This window comes from Lucilia sericata, unplaced genomic scaffold, assembly GCF_015586225.1.
Source record: "Lucilia sericata isolate MDLA Ls3-8-SP2 unplaced genomic scaffold, ASM1558622v1 Contig000000F_arrow, whole genome shotgun sequence".
Classification (NCBI taxonomy): Eukaryota; Metazoa; Arthropoda; class Insecta; order Diptera; family Calliphoridae; genus Lucilia; species Lucilia sericata.
The window spans coordinates 3,364,477-3,390,964 of record NW_023994042.1 but is presented as its reverse complement, the minus strand read 5'-3'; the positions used below and the strand labels follow the sequence as shown (position 1 = coordinate 3,390,964).

Here is a 26,488-nt window from a genome sequence, read left to right as displayed (position 1 = left end):
TAACGACTCAATGGCATTTTTTGAAATTTCAGGACACGATATCTCAAGTCCCAGATGTTATGGAGAAAATGTGAGGTAAGATTTATGTCAGGTTTTCGACTTTTTTCCAATTTTGTCGGCCTGTATAATTAATTATTTATTAAAAATAATTAATAATTAAAATTCTTGGCGAAATTTTTTGGAAATATTTAATTTAGCCTTCATTTGCTAATTTCACCAAGTTCCCTTCACCACCGTCTTTTGCAACCACCCATGGCAAAATTAGACAGGTGACAAGTTGCATCACTACAACAATACAAAAACAACATGTATTTTATTTTTGTACTAGAATTAGCTTACTGTCGAAAAATGTCATATTAAATGTAAACAATTAACAGTCAAAACATGTACACAATAACAACTTTTGACAGAAAGCATACTTTACACACATATAAAAAATAATGAACTGGTTTATCGCTTATGTAATTTTTCAATTAGTGCATCAAATAACTGGCTAATTGCAGGAAGGGTACGGTGGGGTCACTGTCAACAATGTTAGAAGTTAAGTAAGTGTTAAATAAGAAAATGGGACCAAATTAAGAAAAACTGTGACAGACTGAATGAATTAAACTAAAATGAGCGGTAAGCACAAATATTCTTAAAATCAATGTTTTGCTTATATTCTCCTTATTATTCATAACATAAGTTTATTTGTTATTAATTTTTTTGTAGAGAATATTTCATTATCCAAATTCGTAGAACATACATACATACGTATAATATGCAAGATATTCGCATAAATGTATTTTTGTGACCTTTAACCTTTTCTCTAATATCTCGCTTAGCAAGATATTAATGGTTAATAATGTTAAGGAGAAGCTATGAATCAATTTTCATTTATTTAATTAATATTTATCATAATTGTTTTAGTATATTGTGTTTTTTAACTGCACTAAATGCAAATAACAAGGTCATTTTGTATGCAGTGTTTATAGTATAAAACTTTATACACATTGTGTGTGTAAATATTAGGGTGTATAAAAAATATTTTCCACAAATAAACTTCTTAAAAGTCCCAGGCCAAAAATAAATAAATTTTAAATTGCAAAACTTTGTAAACATCAAACCCCATTGAACTTAAGTTTTTGTATCAATATAAGATTTTGTTTAAAACTTTGGGCATACCTTTATCATTCTGGTCGTCGGAATATCCTTGAATTTGCAAACGTTTTACAACAGACATGTAATTATCACCGGAACTGCTGCCTGCTGAACATTTGACGTGATTTATATTAAACGATACAATATTTTTAACACTAAACAGTTTCCGAAGGTTTTCCAAATTTTCTTCATATTCATTTTCACATGCCATTGTTTCGATTCAATAGTATTTTCTTGGTAATTTTGAATAAATCAGCATAACTAAATAATTTGAATTTATCGTTATAATCTAAGCACTTGTTGTTGTGCTGTTCTATGTTCACAGAAATTCAGATATGTTTCATGTTTTTGTATTTTAAAAAACTGCAATAATCGTTACATTTGTTTGTTTAATATAATGTGTGTTTTTACAATATAAATAAGTGAATTTTTAATATTCCGGTTGGAATTACACTGACTTTTGTAATTCAGAACTGAACGAAATTTTCATGACTGTTTAATTTTTCTTCATATAAAATATTTTCCATTTGACCAACTGCCACACATATTTTCATATTATACTATATGTAGTATATTTAAGCATAACAAAATTTGCATTCACATGTATAAATTTGTTATTTGCTTAAGTGTTATGAACAGTAACAATCGATATCGATTATACTATTACAGGTTTAGTTATTTGAATATTTTTTTTTTAATTGAACTTAATCTAAATCAACTAAAACTTGTATAAAATTATATATGAATTTTACATATATTTCTAATTTGTATATATTTATGTTGGATAATTGTTTATGTATTTTAACTAAAATCTCTGAACACATTTGGCTTTTTGAAAAGCCAATAGACAACTAAATGCCGACAATTGCAACGGCATGCAACTACATTACACACATACATACATTCACATCCAAAGAAAACATTTGAAAACGAAACTAAACTAAAACTATTACACAATTCATATCAAGTTAATTCTAGTTGACTCAAATGTTTGCTAAAAGTGTTTAATTCATTCAACAGAATATTTGAAATATGTAAGTACCAGGAAAAACTTACATTGAAGTGTTATGAGTTGAAATAATAATAAAACCTCTTGTCACTAGGTACTTCTTCATTAGCATTTTAACTCATTATTTTAACACAGTGATGACATTTAAGGAGAATAAGTATTTGCAATTTCGCTTACAAATAAGTTGTTGAGTAAGTTGTTTTGTTTTTTAATAATAAAAAGAGCCAACGAGAATAAGAACCTGGGACTTCGGTTTGTTATGTCAAATATTACTAAATTTTATAAAACATGGCCAACATTTGTATAAACATTTACGAGAACCAAAATGGTTTTCATATTAAGCTCAATGATCGAGCTCTGGTCTCTATAAAGAATTTTGATCTACATACTTATACATACATAATTCCAGGTTAGATTTTTTAAATCTTATACTAGTGAATGTTAATGAGAGGGTAATATAAGAGTCGGTTCAGCTGATTTAAATCGCATGCCAAGTACTTGTATGTAATAGTACAATACCAACTTAAAATTACATAAGTGTGTAAATATTTGAGTGTATGTGGAAGAACTTTTGCATTTAACAGAGTGACTTTGATTCTGTATATACGTCAACATTGTTGCACTTGAAATTTTGAACTTATCCTTGAAAGTAAACAGTCATAGTTGCACAAATATACATATATATGTATATGCACTACTATATAGAAATATTGCAAAAAAAACACACACATTTTTTTGCAATAAAAAATAAAAACAAAAATTAAAAAACACAGACATTGCTGCACTTGGCTTACTTTAAAATTCGTATAAAAACATATTTAAACGTATTTCAAATGCGTACGATCAATAAATACACAGACATGATGTTTGCATGTCTAATAAAGTGTTTGAATTCGTAAGGGGGAAACAAAATGCGGGGGAAAATAAAGATAAAATGTGAATGTGTTTCTAAATAACGGCAAATGCAGTTGCGAAATAAATTTGAATTAAATGCAAATGAACCCCAAGTAACCGTTAGAAATTTGTATAAAATTATCACCTTTTTTTAATGTTGAAGTTGAATGTATACTTTTTTTATAATTTGCACCAATGACATTAATATGTTTATTTAAACAACTATACATATCAACATGGATACTGAGATTTTAATTAAATAATTTTAAAGTGTATGACAATGAATGTGTTTACTTGTTTTTTTTTTTTTTTTTTTTTTTTTTTTGCTAAAGATAAAAATCTTTTTATAAATATCATTCACGTTTATGTAGTCAGTTTATAACATATTTTGTTTATGCGTTTATTTTTACAACTGCACGCGAACTGTCAAATAGAGTCGAAGAGACTTCGTTTTGACCGGACCACTCCACTCGTCAGATGTAGTATTTTTAGTATTAGATCCACCCTGTAGCCGTGAGAAATCTGAGGATATCATTAAGCTTAGACCCAGATATCTCACCAAGGTTAGATATGAAGTAACCGCCAAGGAAGCGGCTTCTCTTTACGGCAAGAGCATGGCATTCACAGAGAAGATGAAAGACCGTTTCTTCTTTTTCCCTGTCTTTTCAACTGCGACAGTGATCGTTGAAGGGGAGCATAAGCCGACTTGCATATCTGCCTTTCACCCAGTGTCCTGTTATTACTGCTATTAGCCTCGATATGTCCCGCCTACTTCGGTTTAAAGGGCTTCTTGTGCGTTTCTCATTGAAGGAGGGCCACAATAACTTGGTCCCTTTACATGTGTCTAGGTTATTCCTCCTATTTTCAGCCTTTTGAAGAAATAATCTGAGGATACTGCTCTTGATAAAACGGCGTTGGAAATATCAAGAGCAGATCCCGCTCTGGCTAGCTAATCGGCCAGCAGACAGATCCTTCTTGCATTGTTTAACTAATAGGGAAGTGGTAGTATAAGAGTTTAGTGAGAGAAGTGCAGCTTGACTATCCACAAAGACTCCCATGTTACCGCGAATATTGAGGTCATGTAGTACCCTACAGGCTGACATTATCGCAAGTATTTTAGCCTGAAAGATACTACAGAACCTTCTGTGAAGATTCTGGTGGTATATTCGCTCGGTAGGTTACCTCTACATCACTCGCTCCTGGAAGAAACTCTGACTTTGAAAACTCTATCAAAGTCCGTGTGTGGGGTAATATAGTCGGATGGTTTGTTCAAGATTGTAGGTAATAGGCTTAAAATCTTAGCGTGTCCATATGTTCTTGATCGCCACCTTCCGGATGAGTTAAGCCCCGCTGAGCTGCAAGCAGATATGGCCATTATATGCAGATCTATAGGTATAATGTGCAATATAGTGTTCAAAGCTTCTGAAGTACTAGTTCTTAGAGCACCCATTGCATGCTGATTTCTGAACCTTGTACAGCAGATCTAACGATATTCGTAAAATTTGGAAGAAAGTTTTCGGTTCCTAAAACACATATTTGTGCCGAATTTCATCGCTATACTCGTATTTTTGAATGAGGAATACTTTTAAATATGTAAGTAAAAATAAATAAGAAAACGTGGGCCGATATTGCCCATTATAATAAACAAACCATGTGATGATATCATTACATATTGCGTTTAAACGATCCCATCCATTCTCTTCTACACAAAATTTTGACAGATCATATTACTTGTGTGCTTATGTGAAGGGGGCTTAATTGTGCGTAAATATTTGATTTTAAAGCCCCTTCGAAAGACCTTTCATATGACATCAAATATTTTCATTGTAAAATGTATGGAAAATATCATAAAAATCTGAAACTATTATCCTTTGATTCACCTCACAAAATATTGACATCAGGACAAATACTTTGAAGAAGGCATCGTATAATAAACTACATTTTCATTTTCGGTGGGAAAATCTTTTCTGGGCCACCCTAATGTACAAACATTTTAAAAAACGAATAAATTAAATATTGTATTTATTTACAGTTTCCGTTTTTTCCATGTTGTATACCCATAGTAAACACATATCGCTCATTTATTAAAGAATGTTATATATATATCAAAAACAACAAAAAATATTTTTTTTTGGTAGATATCCCACTGGCATCACATTATGGGACTGTAAAGTCCTCAAAGAAGGAAATTGTTTAAGCTTTCTTTTGAGCGAAAAAAGGTGTTTTTTGAAAAAAAAAAAAAATAAAAAAATATCATTTAAAAAAATTTTAATTTTTTTTTTGGAAAGAATGAAGTAATAGCTCACTGAACACCTTTGGACAATTGGCAGTTCTTGCCCGATGGAGATGAAAATTTGTGTCTGGCCTACTATCCAATAGCACTAACTTTGGTGCAAATTTCGTCAAAATCGATTTTTTGAGTTGGGTCGCTTAATATGAAATTGCCCACATATATAAAATTCTAACGTTACTGACTGACTGATATATCATCACACAGTCTAAACGGTTGAAGCTAAAGAGCTGAAATTCGGACAGGAGATTGGTCTCCCACCACTAAGACGGAATTTTTAGAAATTCGAATGTTCAGGGTGTAAAAAAGTGTAAATTCGGTATCCTCATATCTCCTAAACTAGAAACAACAAAGATACAAAAACTGCTTAAAGCTTATCGTCGTTCATTTAAAAAATAAGCGGACAGGTGTCTTTAGGGAATAAATGGGTAAAAAATTTTAATTTTTTGCACCCCATGTATATTTTTAACCAGTGAACATTCAACAAATATTTTTGACTCCATCATAACCTAACGAAAAAATTAAAATATGAATTTAGCACTTTTTGGATATTCAGACCTTAAAGGAGTGAAAATTGTACCTATTTTTGGTACTTTTTTCATAAAACATTGTTTTTGATTTATTATGTGAGAACCTTTAAAAGGAAACTTTGTGGTACTTTTTCGTTCTTCAAAAGGTACTTTTGAATTCAACTTAAAAACGTGAAATTAAGCATATAGAGTCCGTATTAAGTGAGAACCTATAAAATGGGACTTTTTTGTAGTTTGTGAAAAGTGAAAACCTATAAAAGGGGATTTTTTGGTACTTTTTAGTTCTTCAAAAGGTATTTTTTGAATTCTATAATATTTAACCTAGAATTATGAAATTAAGCATGTAGAGCCCGGATTAAGTGAGAACCTATAAAAGGGAGCTTTTTAGTACTTTTTTCATTCTTTAAAAGGTACTTTTTTAATTTTTGTATAATATTGAACCTAGAAACGTGAAATTAAGCATATAGATCCCGGATTGAGTGAGGACCTCAACTCGTTCTTCAAAACGTACTTTTTGTGTTTTTTATAATATTGATCCTAGAAACAGGAAATTAAGCATATGGAGATCGGGGTTTATGAGAATCTATAAATCAACTGGTACTTTTTGAGTTTTCAATTATAAAGTACCTAGAAACATAAAACTATGCAAACAGGGACTTAAGTGAATTGAAATTTAAATTAGAGTATGGGTAGGAGGAACCGTGCTGCAGATAATTTAGGTGCTTTCTTTGAAAATAAATGTTGTACGAATCCACCATAAGATTTTGCCTTTCCGAATCAATTTATTCAAAGTAATCTATGACTTTCGAGTTGTAACATTTTTAAAGTTAATAGTAAATTATATTGTAATGTAATGGAAGTGTAATATATTTATTATTTATTTTAACCTACAACGCATTTAAATCTGATGATAATCTTAAAAAATGTTTATTAAAAATATAAAAACATACATAAATCTGTTTGTAGGGGTCATTCCACTTTAATTACTTGAATATGTTTATTGTGCGTTAAAACTTCAAGGTATTGCCGGCACCCAGTTTCAAGTTTATGAATTTAAACACGGATTTAAAATGAAAAAACAAACATTAGAGAAGTAATAAAGTTACTTTCAGTTTCTAATTAATTCTTATTTAAGTTAAACAATGTGATATTCTAGGTAACGTTGGAAGTACATAAATATGTATAAGTAGTTATGTTTTGGTTTTAATAAAGGTGTCAATAATATTTTTGTGTTTGGATCTGCGTATACATTTGCGTTCGTTTCTGCAACCAGAATTACCTTTTTTATAAATTTGTTATTGTGTATTGCTTAATTATTTTGTTTTTGTTATAATTAATTATAAAAAAATGTATGTTTTAATATATACGAGTACAATTTTTTCATTATACGCGATCAATTAATGAAAATAATTGCTGGTTTTTTCATGTGTATGTAATAATATTATTGTTATTATATTTTTTGTTAGTTTTGTACAAATTTTGACCTTTAATAGAACGCATTGATTACAATGCTATTTGAGAGAACCTGTGCTAAGGAGACAGGCTTGACCTCAATATTTTGTTCTAGTTGATTTTTTAAAAAAAATTTATAATTCTATTTGACCACAATAAATAAAATTAAAGATTTTTTTGTGTAAATTACGATAAATAATTTAAAAATAATAACAAATATTAGATCTTTTTTGCAATGATTGTATATGTACATACTTTGTTGGGTCTCAGGTGAATATTTCTGGGTGTTACACACGGAATAACAATGTTATATATACCCTCTACACCACTGATGGCGGTGAAGGGTATAAAAACTAGATAGTCCAAAGATTTAATCAATATAGGCCTGAAATAGATCGGGGAACCTTATACCGGGAAACTTACAAACGGAAATTTCGTTTTGAACTAATACATTCTAAATTTTAATACAAACATTTTTGTTAAGTGAGGAATTTAAGGAATCTATCCTGGCTTCTTAGTAAAACCAAGAGTTTTTTAAATCGGTCCAGCCGTTTGGCTGTAATTAATTTTGACAAAAAATGGGTAACATTTCCCTATTTTTACTGGGGACGATAAATATGTATGTATGTACATTAGGGTGTCCCGTGGACCAGTTTTTTGGATGAATATCTCTCAAACGATGCGTCTTAATGTACTATATACGAGAAAAATAAAAAACATTTTTTTTTAAATTGTCCTCAGTTCTCTGCGATTGAAAATCTTGATCTCAGTACAATATGTTCAAAAATATTTTTGTGCAACCTTTTCGAAATGGGTGTCAAAAATTCCGTAATTTTGATCTTATCGCGGGAAAAATAATAAAAAATGTTGTTAGTGTATTTCTGGTCCGCAAAACGACTTTTATTGTATAATAAGGGGCACTTAAATTTAAAAAAAATCCTAAAAAATTCTGAAATGGACTAAACCAAATGCCAAACTATTTTTTAAATATTTTTCTGTATAAGCTAAAAATTACAACAATTTTGACACCCATTTCGATAAAAAGCGAAAAATCATATTGTGGACCAAAAATATTAAAAAAAAAAATTTAAAATTATTTTTGCGGAATTTTTCAGACCCATTTTGAAAAAATCGAAGACATTTTATTTTTAAAAAATTATACTGAGGATAGGATTTTCAATCGCTGGTAGGGAACTGAGGACCATTCGAAAAAGCTATTTTTTGTTGTTCTCGTGTTCAGTACATTAATGCGCATCGATTGATAGGTATTCCTACATTAAATTCTTAAAAAAGCTGTTCCTCGGTACACTCTAATGTACATCATAAAACTCTTAAATTGTATCTTTTCCTACTTTTTTCTTATAAATACTCTTAGATGTAATTTAAAGCACTTTTGTGCAAAATTTCAGTAAAAAATTCAAGTCACAACTTGTCAAAATCAATGCTTTAAATTTTGCTAAAGTTCAATAAGGGCGTATGTTGTATATCCATAATATATACGCCTGGTACCAAATTGTCACCAAATTGTTAACAAACGTGGTAAGCTCACTATTTACAACCACGTTTGTTAACATTTGGACAATGGATGTGCATAAAGTTTAGAATGCGACAACGAATTGTTGCAATGTTGACAAAGTTACGTGGTCTACATTACATGTTGTTGTTGTATGTATGTATATGAGCAAAATTAAATATTTTTAAGAGTCGATGAAACTGAATTAAAATTACACGTATTTCCGTTAATCTTTTAAAATAAGTAAATGTTTTGATATATTTCGGTATAATATACCAAAACACATGTACATATGTCCATAATTTCTGATCACTAGCTTATTACCTCTCAACTTTATGAACATTTCAAATTTTAAAAATTAAAAAAATGCTTTGAAATTTACCAGAGTTTTTTCATAAATTTCAAAACTATACTCTAAGTTCATAACTTACAGAGCCATCCATTATAAACAAGAATCACAAGGCTTTGGACATTTTATTTGCAAATATATACGGTTGTAAACAAATGTAACCAAAATTTTGTATTTTTTGAATAGTCCATGTGCGCGCATTAATCAAATTAAATTTAAGTAACGGTATTTAATAGGTGTAATAATTTCACTAAATTTATGGTATATCTTGTTGATGTCAGAGATCTAAGGATAGAGTAGGACCTTTACAGCCAAGAATAGGCGTAAATTTTTTAAAATTGTGACATTTTTGAATGTGACATTAATAGCTATTTACGAATACAGTTGTAATATCGCGTAAATTTATTCTGATTATAATTAACAATTCCAAGTCAAATGCGCTTAAAAAAATTTTAAATGCAAACTTTTTATGATAATTTTCAAATTTTTGCAAAATTTACATTTCTGTTTCTTTGTGTTTTTATCTAAAGACATGATGCAAAAATTTTGGAAATTCTATGCAGTAAATTATATTGATGGATTAAATTATGCCAAAATTACGACCGAAATACAGATTTCATAACCTCACAAATAAATCACACACATATATGTATAGCAAAATTGTTAGCAATTTAAACACATTCACTTTGAATTCATACATAATAATGACATATAATTAAAATTATGTTTTCAAATGCGGCAAAAATAAAAAATATTAATATTGTACTTTGATTCGATATAAAAATATACGAGATAGCTACTTCAAATGCCTATATTTTTCAAACCGACTGAGATATTAACCTAGTTCATTTTGCAATGCATTGAAAAACATCTCTAATTTTAGGACAATTTTTTAGAATTTTTTTTGCAAAATTTTGAGTTTGGAAAAAAATTGCAAAAAAAAAGAATAAACTAATTTTTTTAATTATCAGAGTATTTTCTGATATATGAAATTTGTGATAACTATTTTAACATGCGCTGATAGTCCTTATAAATGTTTACTAATTGATACTTATTTTATTTGAAAATAGCTTAACCCAGATTTTTAACGATTTTTTAAATTTTATTATTTTAAACCGCTATAACTTTTGCGCGCATTACTGAAAATAATTAACGTTTTCATATTTATTATGCGCTTATAACATGCACTATAAAATAGAAAAATATGCACTAAAAATGTGGAAAATATGCACCAAAAAAATATTTCCTTGTGAAATTTATTTATTAACACAAATTTTTCTTTTATCGTATTTAAGTAAATTTGTATAGATATTTAGAACTAAGGTTTTTGACAACAAATATATAGGTTCATGATGACAGAGGTACCGCTTAATGTACTCTAATACCAATTTAACAGAATCACGATCTCGTGTCTAGTGACCCAACTCAAAAAACTTGGATAGTAGTTAAGTGGTTAAGGAGCGCACAACAGGCCCGATGGAAGCACAGGTGTATTTCTTCGAATTTGATGTACATATATACAACCTCCTTTCAAATTAACTATTTTTTTAACAAATCCGTAAAAACACATTAAAAGTCATCTTTTGGCAAAAAAAAATATTGTAAAATTTTTTTTAGATTTCATCGTTCGACAAAAAGAAAAAAATTCGTTCGACACGAACCGGATAATATACGTCTGAAACTATAAATTTAATGGAGAAAAACTGCGTTTTTCTATTTTTTCAAAAAATACTTTAAAATACATCTACCGGTCAAAAAAGGCCAGATTTGATATCAAGCGAACAAGAAGAATTGGGAAATATTTTGTATTATCTTTATTTTATACTTTCAGGATAAAAATGTGTTAAAAATGTCTTTTACAAATTTTATCCTTTAATATCTATTTAGTTTTTATACCCTTCACCTTCGTGACAAGGGTATATATAAGTTTGTCATTCCGTTTGTAATTTCTACAATATAATTTTCCGACCCTATAAAGTATATATATTCCGAGTCCTTATAGATAGCGGAGTCGATTAAGCTATGTCCGTCTGTCCGTCTGTCTGTGTGTTTGTTGAAATCAATTTTCTGAAGACCCTAGATATCTTCGGGATCCAAATCTTCAATAATTCTGTTGGACATACTTTCGAGAAGTTTCCTATTGAAAATCAGCAAAATCGGTCCATAAATAACGGAGATATGAGCAAAAATCCGAGACAACCTCTGAAAATTTCATCAAAAAAGCAACAACAACACTGCTTATTGTATAAAAGGTTGGTTTCATTGCGATGTGTGTTTTGTTTTTTTGTGTATGTATTCGTTTCATATGTTTGGATGGCTGTGGCTTCATCGCCTTGTGTATTTTGTTTTCGTTTTTTTGTGTATATTGTTTCTAATGTTTGGATGGCTGTGGTTTCATTACGTTGTGTATTTTGTTTTTTCTGTTTTTTATTTCGTTTAGCATTGTTATACCCTACACCACTTTAGTGGGGAGGGTATATTGGGTTTGTGCTGATGTTTGTAACGCACAATAATATTGGTCCTATACCCACCTTAAAGTATACCAATCGGCTCAGAATCATTTTCTGAGTCGATTTAGCTATGTCCGTCCGTCTGTCCGTCCGTCCGTCCGTCTGTCCGTCCGTCTGTCCGTCCGTCCATGTAAACCTTGTAATCAAACTACAGGTCGCAATTTTGAAGATAATTCAATGAAATTTGGTACATGATCTTCTATTGTACCAGGGACGAAGCCTATTGAAAATGGTTAAGATCGGTCCATTATTTCACCTAGCCCCCATACAACTGAACCCCCCAATAGGGCTTGTAATCCTTGTAATCAAACTACAGGTCGCAATTTTGCAGATAATTCAATGAAATTTGGCACATGATCTTTTATGGTATCGTAGACGAAGCCTATTGAAAATGGTTAACATCGGTCCATTATTTCACCTAGCCCCCATACAACTGAACCCCTCGAATAGGGCTTTTAAAACTTGTAATCAAACTACAGGTCGCAATTTTGGAGATAATTCAATGAAATTTGGCACATGATCTTTTATGGTACCGTAGATGAAGCCTGTTGAAAATGGTTTACATCGGTCCAATATTTCACCTAGCCCCAATACAACTGAACCCCTCGAATAGGGCTTTTAAAACTTGTAATCAAACTACAGGTCGCAATTTTGGAGATAAATCAATGAAATTTGGCACATGATCTTTTATGGTATCGTAGATGAAGCCTGTTGAAAATGGTTAACATCGGTCCATTATTTCACCTAGCCCCCATACAACGGAACCCCCGAATAGGGCTTTTAAAACTTGTAATCAAACTACAGGTCGCAATTTTGGAGATAATTCAATGAAATTTGGCACATGATATTTTATGGTACCGTAGACGAAGCCTATTGAAAATGGTTACCATCGGTCCATTATTTCACCTAGCCCCCATTCAACTGAACCCCCGAATAGGGCTTTTAAAACTTGTAATCAAACTACAGGTCGCAATTTTGGAGATAATTCAATGAAATTTGGCACATGATCTTTTATGGTACCGTAGACGAAGCCTATTGAAAATGGATTACATCGGTCCATTATTTCACCTAGCCCCCATACAACTGAACCCGCCGAATAGGGCTTTTAAGTTCATAATTATGTTTAATATACTCATATCTCGACAAAAAGCTGCAATAACCAAGTTGTATACAAGACTTGATGACCCCCACGAATTCCATAATAATAGGTTCTCATAAGACCCTAGCCCCTATGAAAAGCCCCCATCAAAATTTCACTTAAATGTCCACAATTTTATTCAACAATAAACGGCTTAAGTATATATATCTAAGGCAAGGTACAATTCAACTTAAATGCTTTATTATGGCAACTAAATCACATTATATTTTTATCAAAGGTGTAGGGTATTATATGGTCGGCCTCGCCCGACTATAATTTCTTACTTGTTGTTGTTTCTCTTGTGTTGCTTAAGTTATGACAGGGTCGGGAAGATGAAATAAATTGACATTTTATAAAATTAATATTTTTAAACACATTATGGTAAAGGGTATATAAGATTCGGCAAAGGCGAATATAGACTTCTTACTTGTTCAATATTATTTTTATACCCTCCACCACCATCAGTGGTGATAGAGGGTATATATAAGTTTGTCATTCCGTGTGTAACACCAAGAAATATTAATCTGAGACACAACAAAGTATATATATTCTGGGTCCTTATCAAATTCTGAGTCGATTTAGCTATGTCCGTCTGTCTGTGTAAAACACGTTCACGATAAAACGAAGCAATAGAATTTAAGCAAATTCACCCAAAATGTTCTTCATTTTCCTTAGTTGTTTGGTATTGAAGATGGGCAAAATCGGTTCACACCGGGAAATGTTATGAATCAAAATTTAAAACAACCTCGAAAAAAATAAGAATTTTTTACACATTCTGATGTAATTTTCTCGAAAACTATGCAAGATTATTCCATGAAAATCACCATACATTCGTTTCTACACAAGATCTTGAAAACTACTAGAATCGGTCCACAATTTCATGTACCTCCCATACAAAAGTACATATTCCCAGAAAATGGGGGTTTTGTTAATAACTTCCGTCACAATGTTGATATCTTCACAAAATTTTACAAATTAAAATCTTATGTAAATAGAATTCATTCAGAGAAAAAATTTTCTGGATCGGTCCATAATTGGACATAGCTCCCCCTTCCGAAAATCACTTAAACGCGCATAACTTATTACTAAATTAATTTAACCATATAAAATTTGGCACAAGTATTGCTCATATGCATAGAAATATTACTCTGAAAATTTTTTCCGATCGGTCCATAATTGGTCATAGCTCCTATACAAGGTCCCCTCCCGAAAATCACTTAAACGCGCATAACTCATTACTAAATTAAGATATCCGTTTGGTACAAGTATTGCTTATATGCACAGAAATATTACTATAAAATGGTTTTACGATCGGTCCATAACTGGTCATAGCTCCCATACAAGGTCCTCTCCCGAAAATCACTTAAACGCACATAACTTTATATACATAATTGGTCATAGCTCCCATACAAGGTCCTTTTACGAAAATCTCTCTCTCTTACTCATTACCAAATAAAGCTATTGATACAAAATTTGGCACAAATATTAGTTAGTTAGTTAGTTTGAAAAGAGGATTTATATACATCAAATCCGAAGAAATACACCTAGGCCTCTATCGGGCCTGCTGTGCGCTCCTTAACCAGTGCCTCAGGTGGGAATCGAACCCACCAACTCCGGTCTACCAGACTAGAACACCAACCACTAACCTACCGGAGGCCACTGGCACAAATATTAGTTTTGTATACAAAAATCCTATTTCAAGATTTTTTCACGGTCGGTTCATAACATGGGTGCTCGGTCCCATACAAGGTTCGCTTCAGAAAATCACTTAAACACACATTACTTATTACTAAATTACGATATAGATACAAAATTTTACTGAAATATAGCTTTTATGTATAGAAATTATGCTTAAAGAATTTTTTACGATCGGTCTATATTTGGTCATATCTCTCATACTAGGTCCTTCCCCTAAAAGCGCTTTAACCGTATTTAAATAGTTGCATTATCAATTTGTGTAGAACAAAATTATATATTTATATGTATTTTGAAAATCCTTAAATCTTTCACACACATGAATAAAAGCAAACTACTAAATATTGCTAAGCGCTATAAAAATATAAAGAAAATGGCGTTTGTAATGTTCAATAAATCTTGGAATTGGAATAGATTTAAGCTGTAAATCTTGGGATTTTTCTATTTAAGACATGAGAAAACTTATTTCTACAAACATTTGATCAATTAGAAAAGTATTAATATAAAAGTAGCTGGTGGAAGGTATTTAAGATTCGGCTCAGCCGAATATAGCACTCTAACTTGTTTTGTTTTAATTTTGATATAATTTTTTACATCTTTTGATCCTGACAGAATAAATTAAAAACAATTAAGAGTTCTATATTCGGCTGTGGTGAAGGGTATCTTCATCATGATGTGTTAAAAACAGTCAAGGTTCAATATTATAGAAATTTCAAAAAATACCTTTTGAAGAACGAAAAAGTACCAAAAAGTCCCCTTTTGTGGATTCTCACAGAATCCAGACTCTACATACTTAATTTCATGTTTCTAGGTTCAATATTATAGAAAATTCAAAAAGCACTTTTTGTAGAACGAAAAAGTACCAAAAAGGTCCCTTTTATAGGTTCTTACCTAGTCAAGGCCCTACATGCTAAATTTCATGTTTCTAGGTTCAATATTATCGAAAATTCAAAAAGTACCTTTTGTAGAACGAAAAAGTACCAAAAAGTCCCCTTTTATGTGTACTCGCCTAATCCGGACTCTACGTACTTAATTTCATGTTCTAGGTTCAAAATTATAGAAAATTTAAAAGTACCTTTTGTAGAACGAAAAAGTACCAAAAAGTCCTTTTTGTATAGGTGCTTACCTAGTCAAAGCCCTACATGCTAAATTTCATGTTTCTAGCTTCAATATTATAGAAAATTCAAAAAGTACCTTATGTAGAACGAAAAAGTACCAAAAAGTCCCCTTTAATGTGTAATAAAATTTACCGTTTGATACTGTGTTTTGTTTTTGTTTGTTTATTGTTTTGTATAAGCATGCACGAAAAATTTAAATTTTTGATGAAATTATCAGGTGGTCTCGGATTTTTACTCATACCTTCGTTATTTATGGGCCGATTGGGCTGATTTTAAATAGAATATATTTAAATAGAATATATATACTTTATAGGGTCGGAAAATCATATTATAGATATTACAAACGGAATGACAAATTTATATACATATGTATACCCATAGAGAAACACATATACCCTTCTCATTAAGGTGAAGGGTATAACAACACAAAATATTTTGCAACACTTGCTTTTGTTCTTGTCCTTTAAAAAGGACACAAGATCACGAAATGAAAAACTAAAAACGTAGTTTTAATCCATTAAATTTATAGTTTCAGACGTATATCATCCGGTTCGAGTTGAGTGTCGGACAGTGTTTTACATGTATTTTTATTTTTTCGGGAACAACTTTTTTAAAAAAAGTAACAAAATAATTTCTGTTTTAATTTTTTTCTGTGATGGATAATCATACTAAAACTAAAAATAATCAATTTTACTAAAAAAATAAAAAAAACAAAGTTTTTTTGCATTTTTGTCAAATTCCTTGAATTTGAGCCTGATTGACCAAATTGATACAACTTTGAGTAAAAACCCATAAATAAAATTTGAAACTACATAAATAACATGTCTTTTAATATATAAGTGTATATGTATAATAGAGTGCTCCAAAAAAACGAAGTTGCGAATTTTGCCCGTCCCCCCTCTAGAATTGTTCTTTGGGTTGTAAAACTATGTCATACAAAAAATTAGGCTGATAGGATAACGTTAACAGGTAAAGTTATTGCAAATTCCCCAGGCCATTAACGTGTCCCACAGCACATGAATTCGAAATGTGGCAAAACAATTTCATTTTTTTGGAATATATTCTAACAAAAACATTTTGTTACTTAAAATAAATCTATAAGATAAGATTTTTTCAACGGCCGTTTCAAATCTCTAATTTCAGTTTTTTTGAATCTTTGTTAAACAAATTTAAAATTTTAGGAGATCTCATGGGGATTTACGGTCAATAGATAAGGCTATTAAACGGTAAAAAATTAGATCAATATTTCTTACAGTTTTGCTGTACCTGCGATTTGAACTATATTTTAGAGAATACGTATTAATTCTTTACTGTTTCACATTTTACATAAAGTATTATCAGAGTAATAATGATAATATAAAATATATATCCGAAATTTTATTAAAACCGGACATTCTTAACCCATAATCTGTGGAGTTCAAAGGTCAAATTTTGCAATATTTGGGAATTTTTAGTGTACCATATCGAAATAATATTTATTTGTCGGCCATATTTACCAAAAATGACAGGAATTTATCGTATATAGTCCGATATTTAAAATAGAGTGATTAAAAGGTAGATTAACCCTTTAAGGCACTTGGGAATAATTTAACACCAAAGTTCAAAAAATCGAAAAAAACACTATCTATTTGAATAATGCTATATATAATTAGAGGAATAACAGAAATAAATCAAAAAATTATATATTAAGTATAAAAAATTATACTTTAACCCTTTTTGACTATGGAGTAAACTTGAGGTGCACATTTTTATAAGAAAAATTTAGTTTTTAAAACTTATAATTTACGTAATCCTTTTTTACGGTTGTCTAAAAATGCAAACTTTATATGGTCAAAAAGGGTTAATTCATAAGTTTTTATACTTAATATTGAATTTTTTGTTTTATTTTTGTTATTCCTTTAATTATATAGAGCATTATTCAAATAGAGTGTTTTTTCGAATTTTTTGAACTTTGGTGTTAAATTGTTGTTCCCAAGGGCCTTAAATACGATAAATTCCGAGATCCGCCGAGTTCAAATAGCAGGTACAGCTAAAGTGCAAGAAATATTGATCTATTATTTTTACTGTTTAATAGCCTTATCTATTGACCATAAATCCCCATGAGATCTCCTAAAATTTGAAATTTGTTTAACAAAGATTCAAAAAACTGAAATTGGAGATTTGAAACTGCCGTTGAAAAAATCAAACATTTTTTTTTACCATAGCTGAGAACGAGTTAGCGTTATCTTATAAGGGCAAAAACTAATATTTGAGTAATTATAGATGTATTTTAAGTAACAAAATGATTTTTTTAGAATATATCCCAAAAAAGTAAATTTTTTTGTCACATTTCTAATTTATGTGCTGTGAGATACGTTAATGGCCTGGGGAATTTGCAATAACTTTTAAAGTTTTCAAGCAATTTTTGTGTTTTATATCTTTCCGTAATGCTTACTCTGTGCACATTACGATTCCTTTACAATAAAGTTCAAAATTTATTATTAAATGGCCAAATTTGAGCAAAAACTGAAAAAATCGAAATTTTCCCCTTGCAAATGCACTTGAAAACTTCAGAGCCGTTGCGGCACCTGTGAACGTTATCCAATCAGCCTAAAATTTTGTATGACATAGTTTTACAATCCATAGAACAATTCTAGAGAGGGAGACGGCCTGTCAGACAAAATTTGTTTTCCTTCATACAAGCTTGAATTACTCTAATGTATAATAATATTACAGTATAATTAACTTGAAAGTCGATTTTAGCAACTATTGTAAACATTGAACAAATAACCACAGCAAAACAAAATGCGCACAAGTTTTGTCTAAAATAAGGCTAAAAAATCGAGTTTTTCAAGACAAAAATATTAATAGCAAAAAATGGAACAACAAACCCGCAGAATTGTTTTCTTGTATTCTCAAGTTGAAATCTCATACATATTTGAAAATCGATGTTTCGGAATTCAACTGTAACTAGTTCTGGTCCATCAAACCTAAAAAAATGGGTCTATTTTGGACTTATTTGAAAAAAAAATTGTTAAAAATAGTTCTACACATATTTTTAAAAATATTACATAATTTTTATATATTTAAATACTACAATTCTAAAAGTATGACTTTATTAATGTTAAAAACAAGCACTTCATTTTTATTAAATGTAAATTTTTACTACTTTATATAAAAATATAAATATTTTACTGACTTTGACAGCTCACTACGGAGACAGTTTGTAACTTAGATATTTGAAATTTTTAGTAGATACCAAATACTAGTATTAAAACCTAATTCTAAAATTCAATTAAGCGTCACTTTTGACCTTTTTAAACTCAACGTGCTATGTTCAGAAACTTAGTTTCCTGGGCGTAATTCCTAATAATTTTCCAATCAGTGTTCGTGGGGAATGTTATGAATATCCTGAATAGTATCACTCCTAAGTTATTTGGATCTAACTTGACAGTGGCAAAGAGAGTGCTTCAGAGTTTCCTTGTCTTCTCGTACTTCTGGCTTGTGTTGTGATTAAGTAAACGGTGGTATATTTCTGATTCTGGGTCTTCAATATAGAACCCCACTCCCAATTTGTTCCCCAATTTAGAACCATCCGTGAAGCAACGGATTCCTACAGGTATTCGCTCTCATGTTCCGCTTGATCAAGACATTATATCTGGGATCAGTGTTTTAAAGTTTCCGACATATTCTATAGCTGGTAAACAAAATTTTATTTGAAACATTTTTATGAAACACAACGATACGACACCCATTGTGAATTGGACAAATATGTTTGCATAGTTATCATTATTAGGATGTTGTAGAAATAATTAATTGTCTTCGAACCATACTAAAATTTATAATTGTGATGAACATAAAAATTTCATATTTTTGTTCAAATCGAATAAAAATAACAATTATTTATTTACGAGGGCAATATAGTTTTACAATAAAGATATGTACATATGTATGTAGTTGTGGTATACATGTTGAACCCTGTTTATACCCTACACCACTATAGTGGGAAGGGTATTATGCGTTTGTGCTGATGTTTGTGACGCATTAAAATATTAGTACTATAACTTAAAGTATACCGATTGACTCAGAATCACTTTCTGAGTCGATTTAACGATGTCCGTCCGTCCGCCCGTCCGTGTGTCCATGTAAACGTTGTTATCAAAGTACAGGTCGCAATTTTCAAGATAATTTGATGAAATTTGGAATACGAGTTTAAGGACCCAAGCCTATTGAAAATGGTTAAAATCGGTCCATCATTTCACCTAGCCCCCATACAACTGAAAAGGGCTTTGAGCTCATAATTATGTATAATATAAATGTATCTCGATGAAAGTTCGCACAACTAAGTTTTATACAAGCCTTGATGACCTTGCCGAATTTCGAAATGATCGGACTTCAATTGACCCTAGCCCCCATACAAAGCCCCCTTCAGAAAGTGACTTGCATATCCGCAATTCATTTCTTAGCACTGTTATTGCAATGAAATATAACACAGACAAATATTATATAAATACAAATCTATCCAGCCCATTTTATCGGGATCGGTCCACATTTGCTCCTATCCCCCATATAAAATTTTATGAAAAATAAATCACATTTAATATTCATAACTGGTGTAGGGTATCATATGGTCAGCCAAGCCCGACTATACTTTCTTACCTGTTTTTTATCTGAGTGTTTATGAAATTACTATTGAACTAACTAAAAGAAAAGTATAACAAAATAAAATTAATTAGGCCGCATAAGTAATTTAATTTTTTATTAATATAAAGAACAATTTTAATTAAAAGAGAAATATGTAAAGTTTAAATTGTTTAAATTGTCAAAAATGCACAATGATTAACTTTATGTCAAATTCTTTAAATATACTTTATGCAACAAATTATATTTTTTACTGTTAAAAGCTATTCGAATAATAAATATAAAATAAAACTGAAAACGTAAATTTGATCAGTACAATGCCATATGCAAAACATTTACCCATCTATAAATTTGATAAATTTGTGTATTGTGCAGCATCGCGGCCCCATTACGATCGATTAATAGCATACTATGTATATTGCTCAAACATTTCCTAGATTTTCAACTAAAAGATGGATTTTTGATGACACGAGTAAAATTGTATTTGAAAAAATGGGAAATATTATAAAATCTACCCTAATGTTTATAATTTACTGTATTTATATAGAAGTGCTAAATTAAAACAATCAATGTTAAATGTGTCTCATTACTAAAGAGTTAACCAAGAAGTTTGTTTGGTATGAATACATTAAATACATGCAAATGTAAATATGTATGTACATATGTATGTAAATATATTTGTGAGCGTGTAAAAACTATTGTTTAAACAAAGTAAGTAGCAATTGTTATTGTTTTTTTAATGTTTATGCTATTGCTTTGTCAATGATTATCAAGCAGCATACATATCCAGCGTATACCTACTACCACAGCCTGTTTATTTGCTAAATTACTGAATGGAATGACTAACTTCTATCAACATACATCCATACGAATGTAAATATATGAGAATGAGAATGTTTTAGGTTGTTCTCCTCCAATCTATTCCAAAGTCTGTTTGTTGTTTGTTTTTTATTTCTATTGGAGTCAGTTTTTTTTTATAGAAAATGTGTGGCATTCGGTGCTTTTAACATAAAAGATCGAAACGGAGCAATTCTAATGTCAGTTTTTTATAAAACAGTGACTGTAACGTACAAAACTAAAATAGTAGAACTAAATCAGGTTAAAAACAAAATTATTAATAAATATTGTAAGTGTTAAAAAAAATTGTGGGTGTGTCCCAATAAACATAACAAAAATAACTAAATTGCACTTACATATATATTAACATATGCAAATATAATTAAAACAAACAATAATAAATATTATATTATAATATTATGGCTTCAAATTATATGAATTCATAAATGTTGATTTTTTTATAATTAATAAGTAATTACATAGGAGTGCGGTCGAAAATTTGTGACATCTGTTACAATAGAACTTTAAAAATTAATCGAATCAAATCGAAAAATATGCTTGGTAGTGCGTTTACATGAGAGCATTTTTAAGTATTTAAATTTTATCCACAGACCACATGCTGCCCGAACGAAATCGGAAAATAGTGACTCCTAACTTTTCACTGTTTGGGTTTTTCATTAAAAGTAGTAAATTTTTGGGATGTGATACGAAGTGTTTTTAAAATTTCCGTTATTAATCGCTTCAAAGACAATGCAAACTTCAAAGTACAATATCACCTTATTTTGACCAAACTTTTCAAAACGGAGTATGCTATTATATTCTACGATCTAAAATTAAGTTTACATGTCTCAGCGTTTTTCTGTGTCATTTTCACATACAGTGTAATTAATTGAAAACGTTTTATTATGAGTTCAGAAAAACCTCAATTTTAATCGATAGTCAGACAAAATATAAATTTGTGTAAAACTTCAGAATAGGTTATGAACAGGGAAACCAAAAATATGCTCTTTAAAAAGTGTTTTAACTATGTTGTAAAAAAAAAACGAAAAATATGCTCTTAAAATGTATAAAATATTTTCTAAAAATAAAAGCTTTAAAGATTTTTTAACATTGAAATTCACAAAAGTGTTCATATTTTTAAATAAATATGGATATAAATGTTCTTTTTAGAAAGTAATTTGTTAAAGTTTAATAAGATTCCATTTTATCAATAAATAACACTATGTGACTGGAAAGTGATATTATTTTTCTGAAAGGTGAATCCGTGGACAACAAGAATCTGTTTTTGAAATTTGCCAAACACCTTCAAAATCTTGAGATACGGGTAAAAAAAGGTTTTTCATACCTTTAAGCACTTATAAGTCTTTAACTTAGTTGAATATAAAGTTTAGATTCTAAACTAATATTAAGTTCCTCAACGGATTTAGAAGCTGAGGCCTTTAAAATGATGTTTAACTGACCTGGAGAAATATGTGTGAACAGATTCCTGTTCTACTCGGATCCACCTTTTAGAAAAATAGTGTCACTTCCCAGGTATTTCAATTTTCGTTTATTTTGTCTCACTATGTAATAAATAACATGAATGATAAAAAACTAAAAGAAATAGAATTTTGAAAAAAATAAATTTTTGAAAATTTAAAAAATATAAAAATAAAGCATAAAATATTAAAATACATAGATACATATATGCAAACCATTTGAAATGTGCTCAAAAAAGCTCGAAATATGCCTTTATATGTATACATATGTATATGTTATTAAAATTATGCTCTTATGTGTAAAATATGGACATTTCCATGAGAAGATCCAAGACCAAGACTGAACATATAAAAACCCTTCTAACTTTCGCATTTTTGAAAATAATTTAACAAAATTTGATACACGGGCTCCTATTATACTAAAGACGAAGTGTACTCTTAGGTCCCATACAAACGGACTCCTAAATTACACTTTTGAGCTCATAATTTCGTTAAATATACTAGTATTTCTACAAAAAACGGCAGATCTATAATTTATATGATCATCAACCGTACTGCCGATTTTTGTAACAATTGGACCTCATTTGACCATAGTCCCCATAATAGGTAATTTTTAGCAAATTTCTTAAAAGTCCATAACTCTCTTATACTTTTTTTCAAAATTGCCCATATGTACAACAGGATCAACAGGAACAACATATATAAATATCAAGTAGGAAAAAATGTAGCATTCAACATGTCGCGTTCGAACATAATCAAAATTAAATTTAAAAAAAGTATAAATAATTTTTAGGGTAAAATTATAACCATTAAAATATGACCTTAGGTTTCGCTGAAATCGTCAATTGAATTGTTGCAAAATAAACAACTTCTATTTTTGTAGCGTTCGAACACCCTGGTTTTTTGCAATTATCTTTGAAATTAAAAATTACCCAAAATTAAACCTAACACCAATTATAGGGCTAATTAAAATCTATAAGTAACGCTTATTGCCAAAATAAAAATTACTTTTATTTTGACATTTTTATCACTTAACTGTTTAACTGTCGCGTTCGACATTTTGGAAATGCCCATATGCAAAAATGTGCGCTAACAAATCCATGCCAAAATTCTTAAATTGTTTTAAAATGTGTGAATATCTTATCTATTAGTCCACAAAAAACATGCATTTGTATATTTTGGTTTCCCTGGTTATGAAAATGTTGTGTTTAATCATGAACTGTGATTAACATCCATTATCTCAATGTCTGGTTTCTTTTAGCCTAACATTATTTTGACAGTTTTCATACAAAAATTATTTTAACATGCAGAATAAGTTAACGGACCTAAAACTTATTAATTGAAGTGTCTATAAATTTATAATTATACAAATTTATTTACTTTAATTTCTTGTTTTTAAATAATTTTATTTCAAAAACAGTTTTATGACAATTTTTTAAAGTTTTTAAAAAGCCTGAACTTTCGAACTGTCTGAAAATTCTTGGAAATTTAAGAATTATTAAAGCGAAGATAATTTTAACAATTTTAAAGACTATGTAATTGTGCTTCTTAATATATAATTTAATATTGACCCTTTATTTTAAAACTTCCGTGATAATACAAAATCATAAAAATGTTACGATTCTAATATTAAAATTTGGGGTTAGGAATTTTTTAATGAACTACAAATATTATCAAAATGAAGTAAAATCGTCACAATATACCCTACACTCCAGAATAAATTACTTCATTTGTTAAGTTTATGAGTATTTAAAATTGAAACACGATTTTAAAAAATTCTAAATTTATAAGAAATTTGAACAAGAAGGCCTTATAATTTTCACTATATAAAATAATTATATTAAAATTTATTTTATTAATATTATTTTAGTTGTATTCTATAATAATACAATTTCACTTCCGAATTACTTCCAAAAAAAGAGCATAAAAATTGCTTCTTGAGAATGACTTCAGAAGTAGTGACTTTGGAATCAAATAAAAAGGACATCCCTCCTATGTTAAAATCATCACTTCTTCAGGTCTTTTTCAGTACTTCCATGGAGTAAATTCTACTTATTTTTCGCTTCTTTGGAAGTTTTTTTGCTGGGAAGTTAAGTAAGTAGTATTGTTTCTATCTCGCATCCCATTAAGCGACTATAAAGCCTTTAAAGGAAATTGTATAAGACTTTCTTTTGAGCAAAAAACAAAAAAGGACCATTTAATTTTTTTTTTAATTAATATTTTTTTTTTTTTGAAACATTGAAGAAATAGCTACATATCTAAACCCCTTTGGGCAATTTTTGTTAGGACCAATAGGTGAAAAGTTACACTCATTTAAATAGTGTGTATTGTATTGTATTGTATTGGCAGATAATTTTGAAGGTTTCGCAAAAAAGACCAAACATTTTTAGTTTTCACATTTATAATAATATTAATATTTCTCTTTTTAGAATTATGCAATCGATGTTTGTGTTATTTGCTTTCCTTGTCACTTCGGCAGCTTTCTGTAATGGACAATTCTTTTATCATCAACATTTAGCCCCTGTCTCACAACCCTATGCTCATCCGTCTGTTGTAGCAAATGCCCATCGCGAAGCTCAATTGCCACCAGAACTTTCGAAGAGTAGTCGCTTTTACAGTAATCCCAACATTGCAGCAGCATTGGCCAAACAATCCTGGTTCACAGATAAAGAAATGCCAGTTATAGATCGTGAAGCTGAGAAGATACCCCGTGATATGGTATACAAGTTATTTAAAAATGCAGGTTATATCAAACGTAGATGAAATTGAGAAAATAATTAATTTTCTTTTCTTATCTAAATGTGTAATAAATAAATTAATGTAATTAATCGTTTAAAAGTAAATTTATTTTAAAGTATAAATGTTAAGTTATTTACATAAATATACATATACCTATGTACTATTTTTAAGTATAATAAAATGTTAATGAAATTTTTTATGAAAATTATTATTACTTTTATAAATTTTAATACTGTACTATGAAAGTAGGTATGAAAGCAGGTAAGAAGGAAAAATTAAGAAGAATAAGCATAATTTCACACTTTAATAATACTCCAAAAGTGGATTACTTTTGAAGCATTTTTAAAGTTAAAGTTTGCTGTTACACAAACATTTATATGTCATTGAAAGCGTCTGTCAAGGACCTTTTATATGATACGAAAATTTCATATCTTTCAATTGCAAAAAATATGAAAAAAATCATAAAATCCTCAAAAAGATCTTTTTAGCAATACAAACCGGGCCACCCTAATGTACATACATACTATATCTTGACGGAATAAAAATCTATAAGAGTGAAATTTTTTGTACTTTTTCTTCTTCAACTGGTACTTTTTGAATCTTTCATAATATTGAACAAAAGACAAAACCCAAAATTAAACACTGATTGAATTAAAATTTATTAAAGGTTAGCTTATCGTACCTTATCGTCATTCAAGTGGTACTTATTAACCACTTATAATCCTCATTCTCCATTGAATTTCCCAAATTTATGTTATTTAATAAATTTTGCATTATTTCAGAAATCAATGTAGAACATTTATTAAGATAAATCACGAATCACTCCTCTTTTCCCCTTTCTAATTATTTTTTGAGAAACCATTTTTGAAAAACATATTTTTTGACTGATTATGAAAAAATGTTACATATTTCTAAAATTTCATAAAAGTACCAAAATAACACATAATTACCCGTCTTTGCCGGTTTAGTTTGAATACCCTTTATTCTCGTTTCCCCTCCTATGGGTGTGCTTTCGAAATATACATATTTCTGAGACTATAAAACTCATAGTCTACAATATTTTGGCTTTAGAACAGGAAAAAACAGTCTTAAAGCACCAATGTACTCTTTTTGCCTGTTTTTTGTCCCCTTCTGATAAAACTTTCGTAACGGAACTTTGTGGGATCGTCTAAACGC

The 26,488-nt window shown here is 29.7% G+C and overlaps 2 protein-coding genes across 3 annotated transcripts in view; one reads left to right on the top strand and one right to left on the bottom strand.

Moving 5' to 3' along the window:
* The window catches only part of LOC119603662, a 36,141-nt gene extending 34,148 nt beyond the window's left edge, over positions 1-1,993 (bottom strand). Inside the window, exon 1 of the mRNA XM_037955808.1 lies at positions 1,165-1,993. Within this exon, the coding sequence (XP_037811736.1) occupies positions 1,165-1,351 (187 nt within the window). The 5' untranslated portion in view covers positions 1,352-1,993. The remainder of the gene's footprint in view (positions 1-1,164) is intronic.
* LOC119603736 overlaps positions 1-25,517 on the top strand; it is a 61,984-nt gene extending 36,467 nt beyond the window's left edge. Inside the window, exons 1-2 of one of the 2 annotated variants that reach the window (XM_037956003.1) lie at positions 21,278-21,384; positions 25,003-25,517. In XM_037956003.1, coding sequence (XP_037811931.1) covers positions 25,007-25,336 — 330 coding nt within the window. In that variant the 5' untranslated portion in view covers positions 21,278-21,384; positions 25,003-25,006 and the 3' untranslated portion in view covers positions 25,337-25,517. Of the gene's footprint in view, positions 1-21,277; positions 21,385-25,002 lie in introns of those variants that run through there. The other variant, XM_037955932.1, reaches the window with a different exon arrangement.
* Positions 25,518-26,488: the final 971 nt, after the last annotated feature.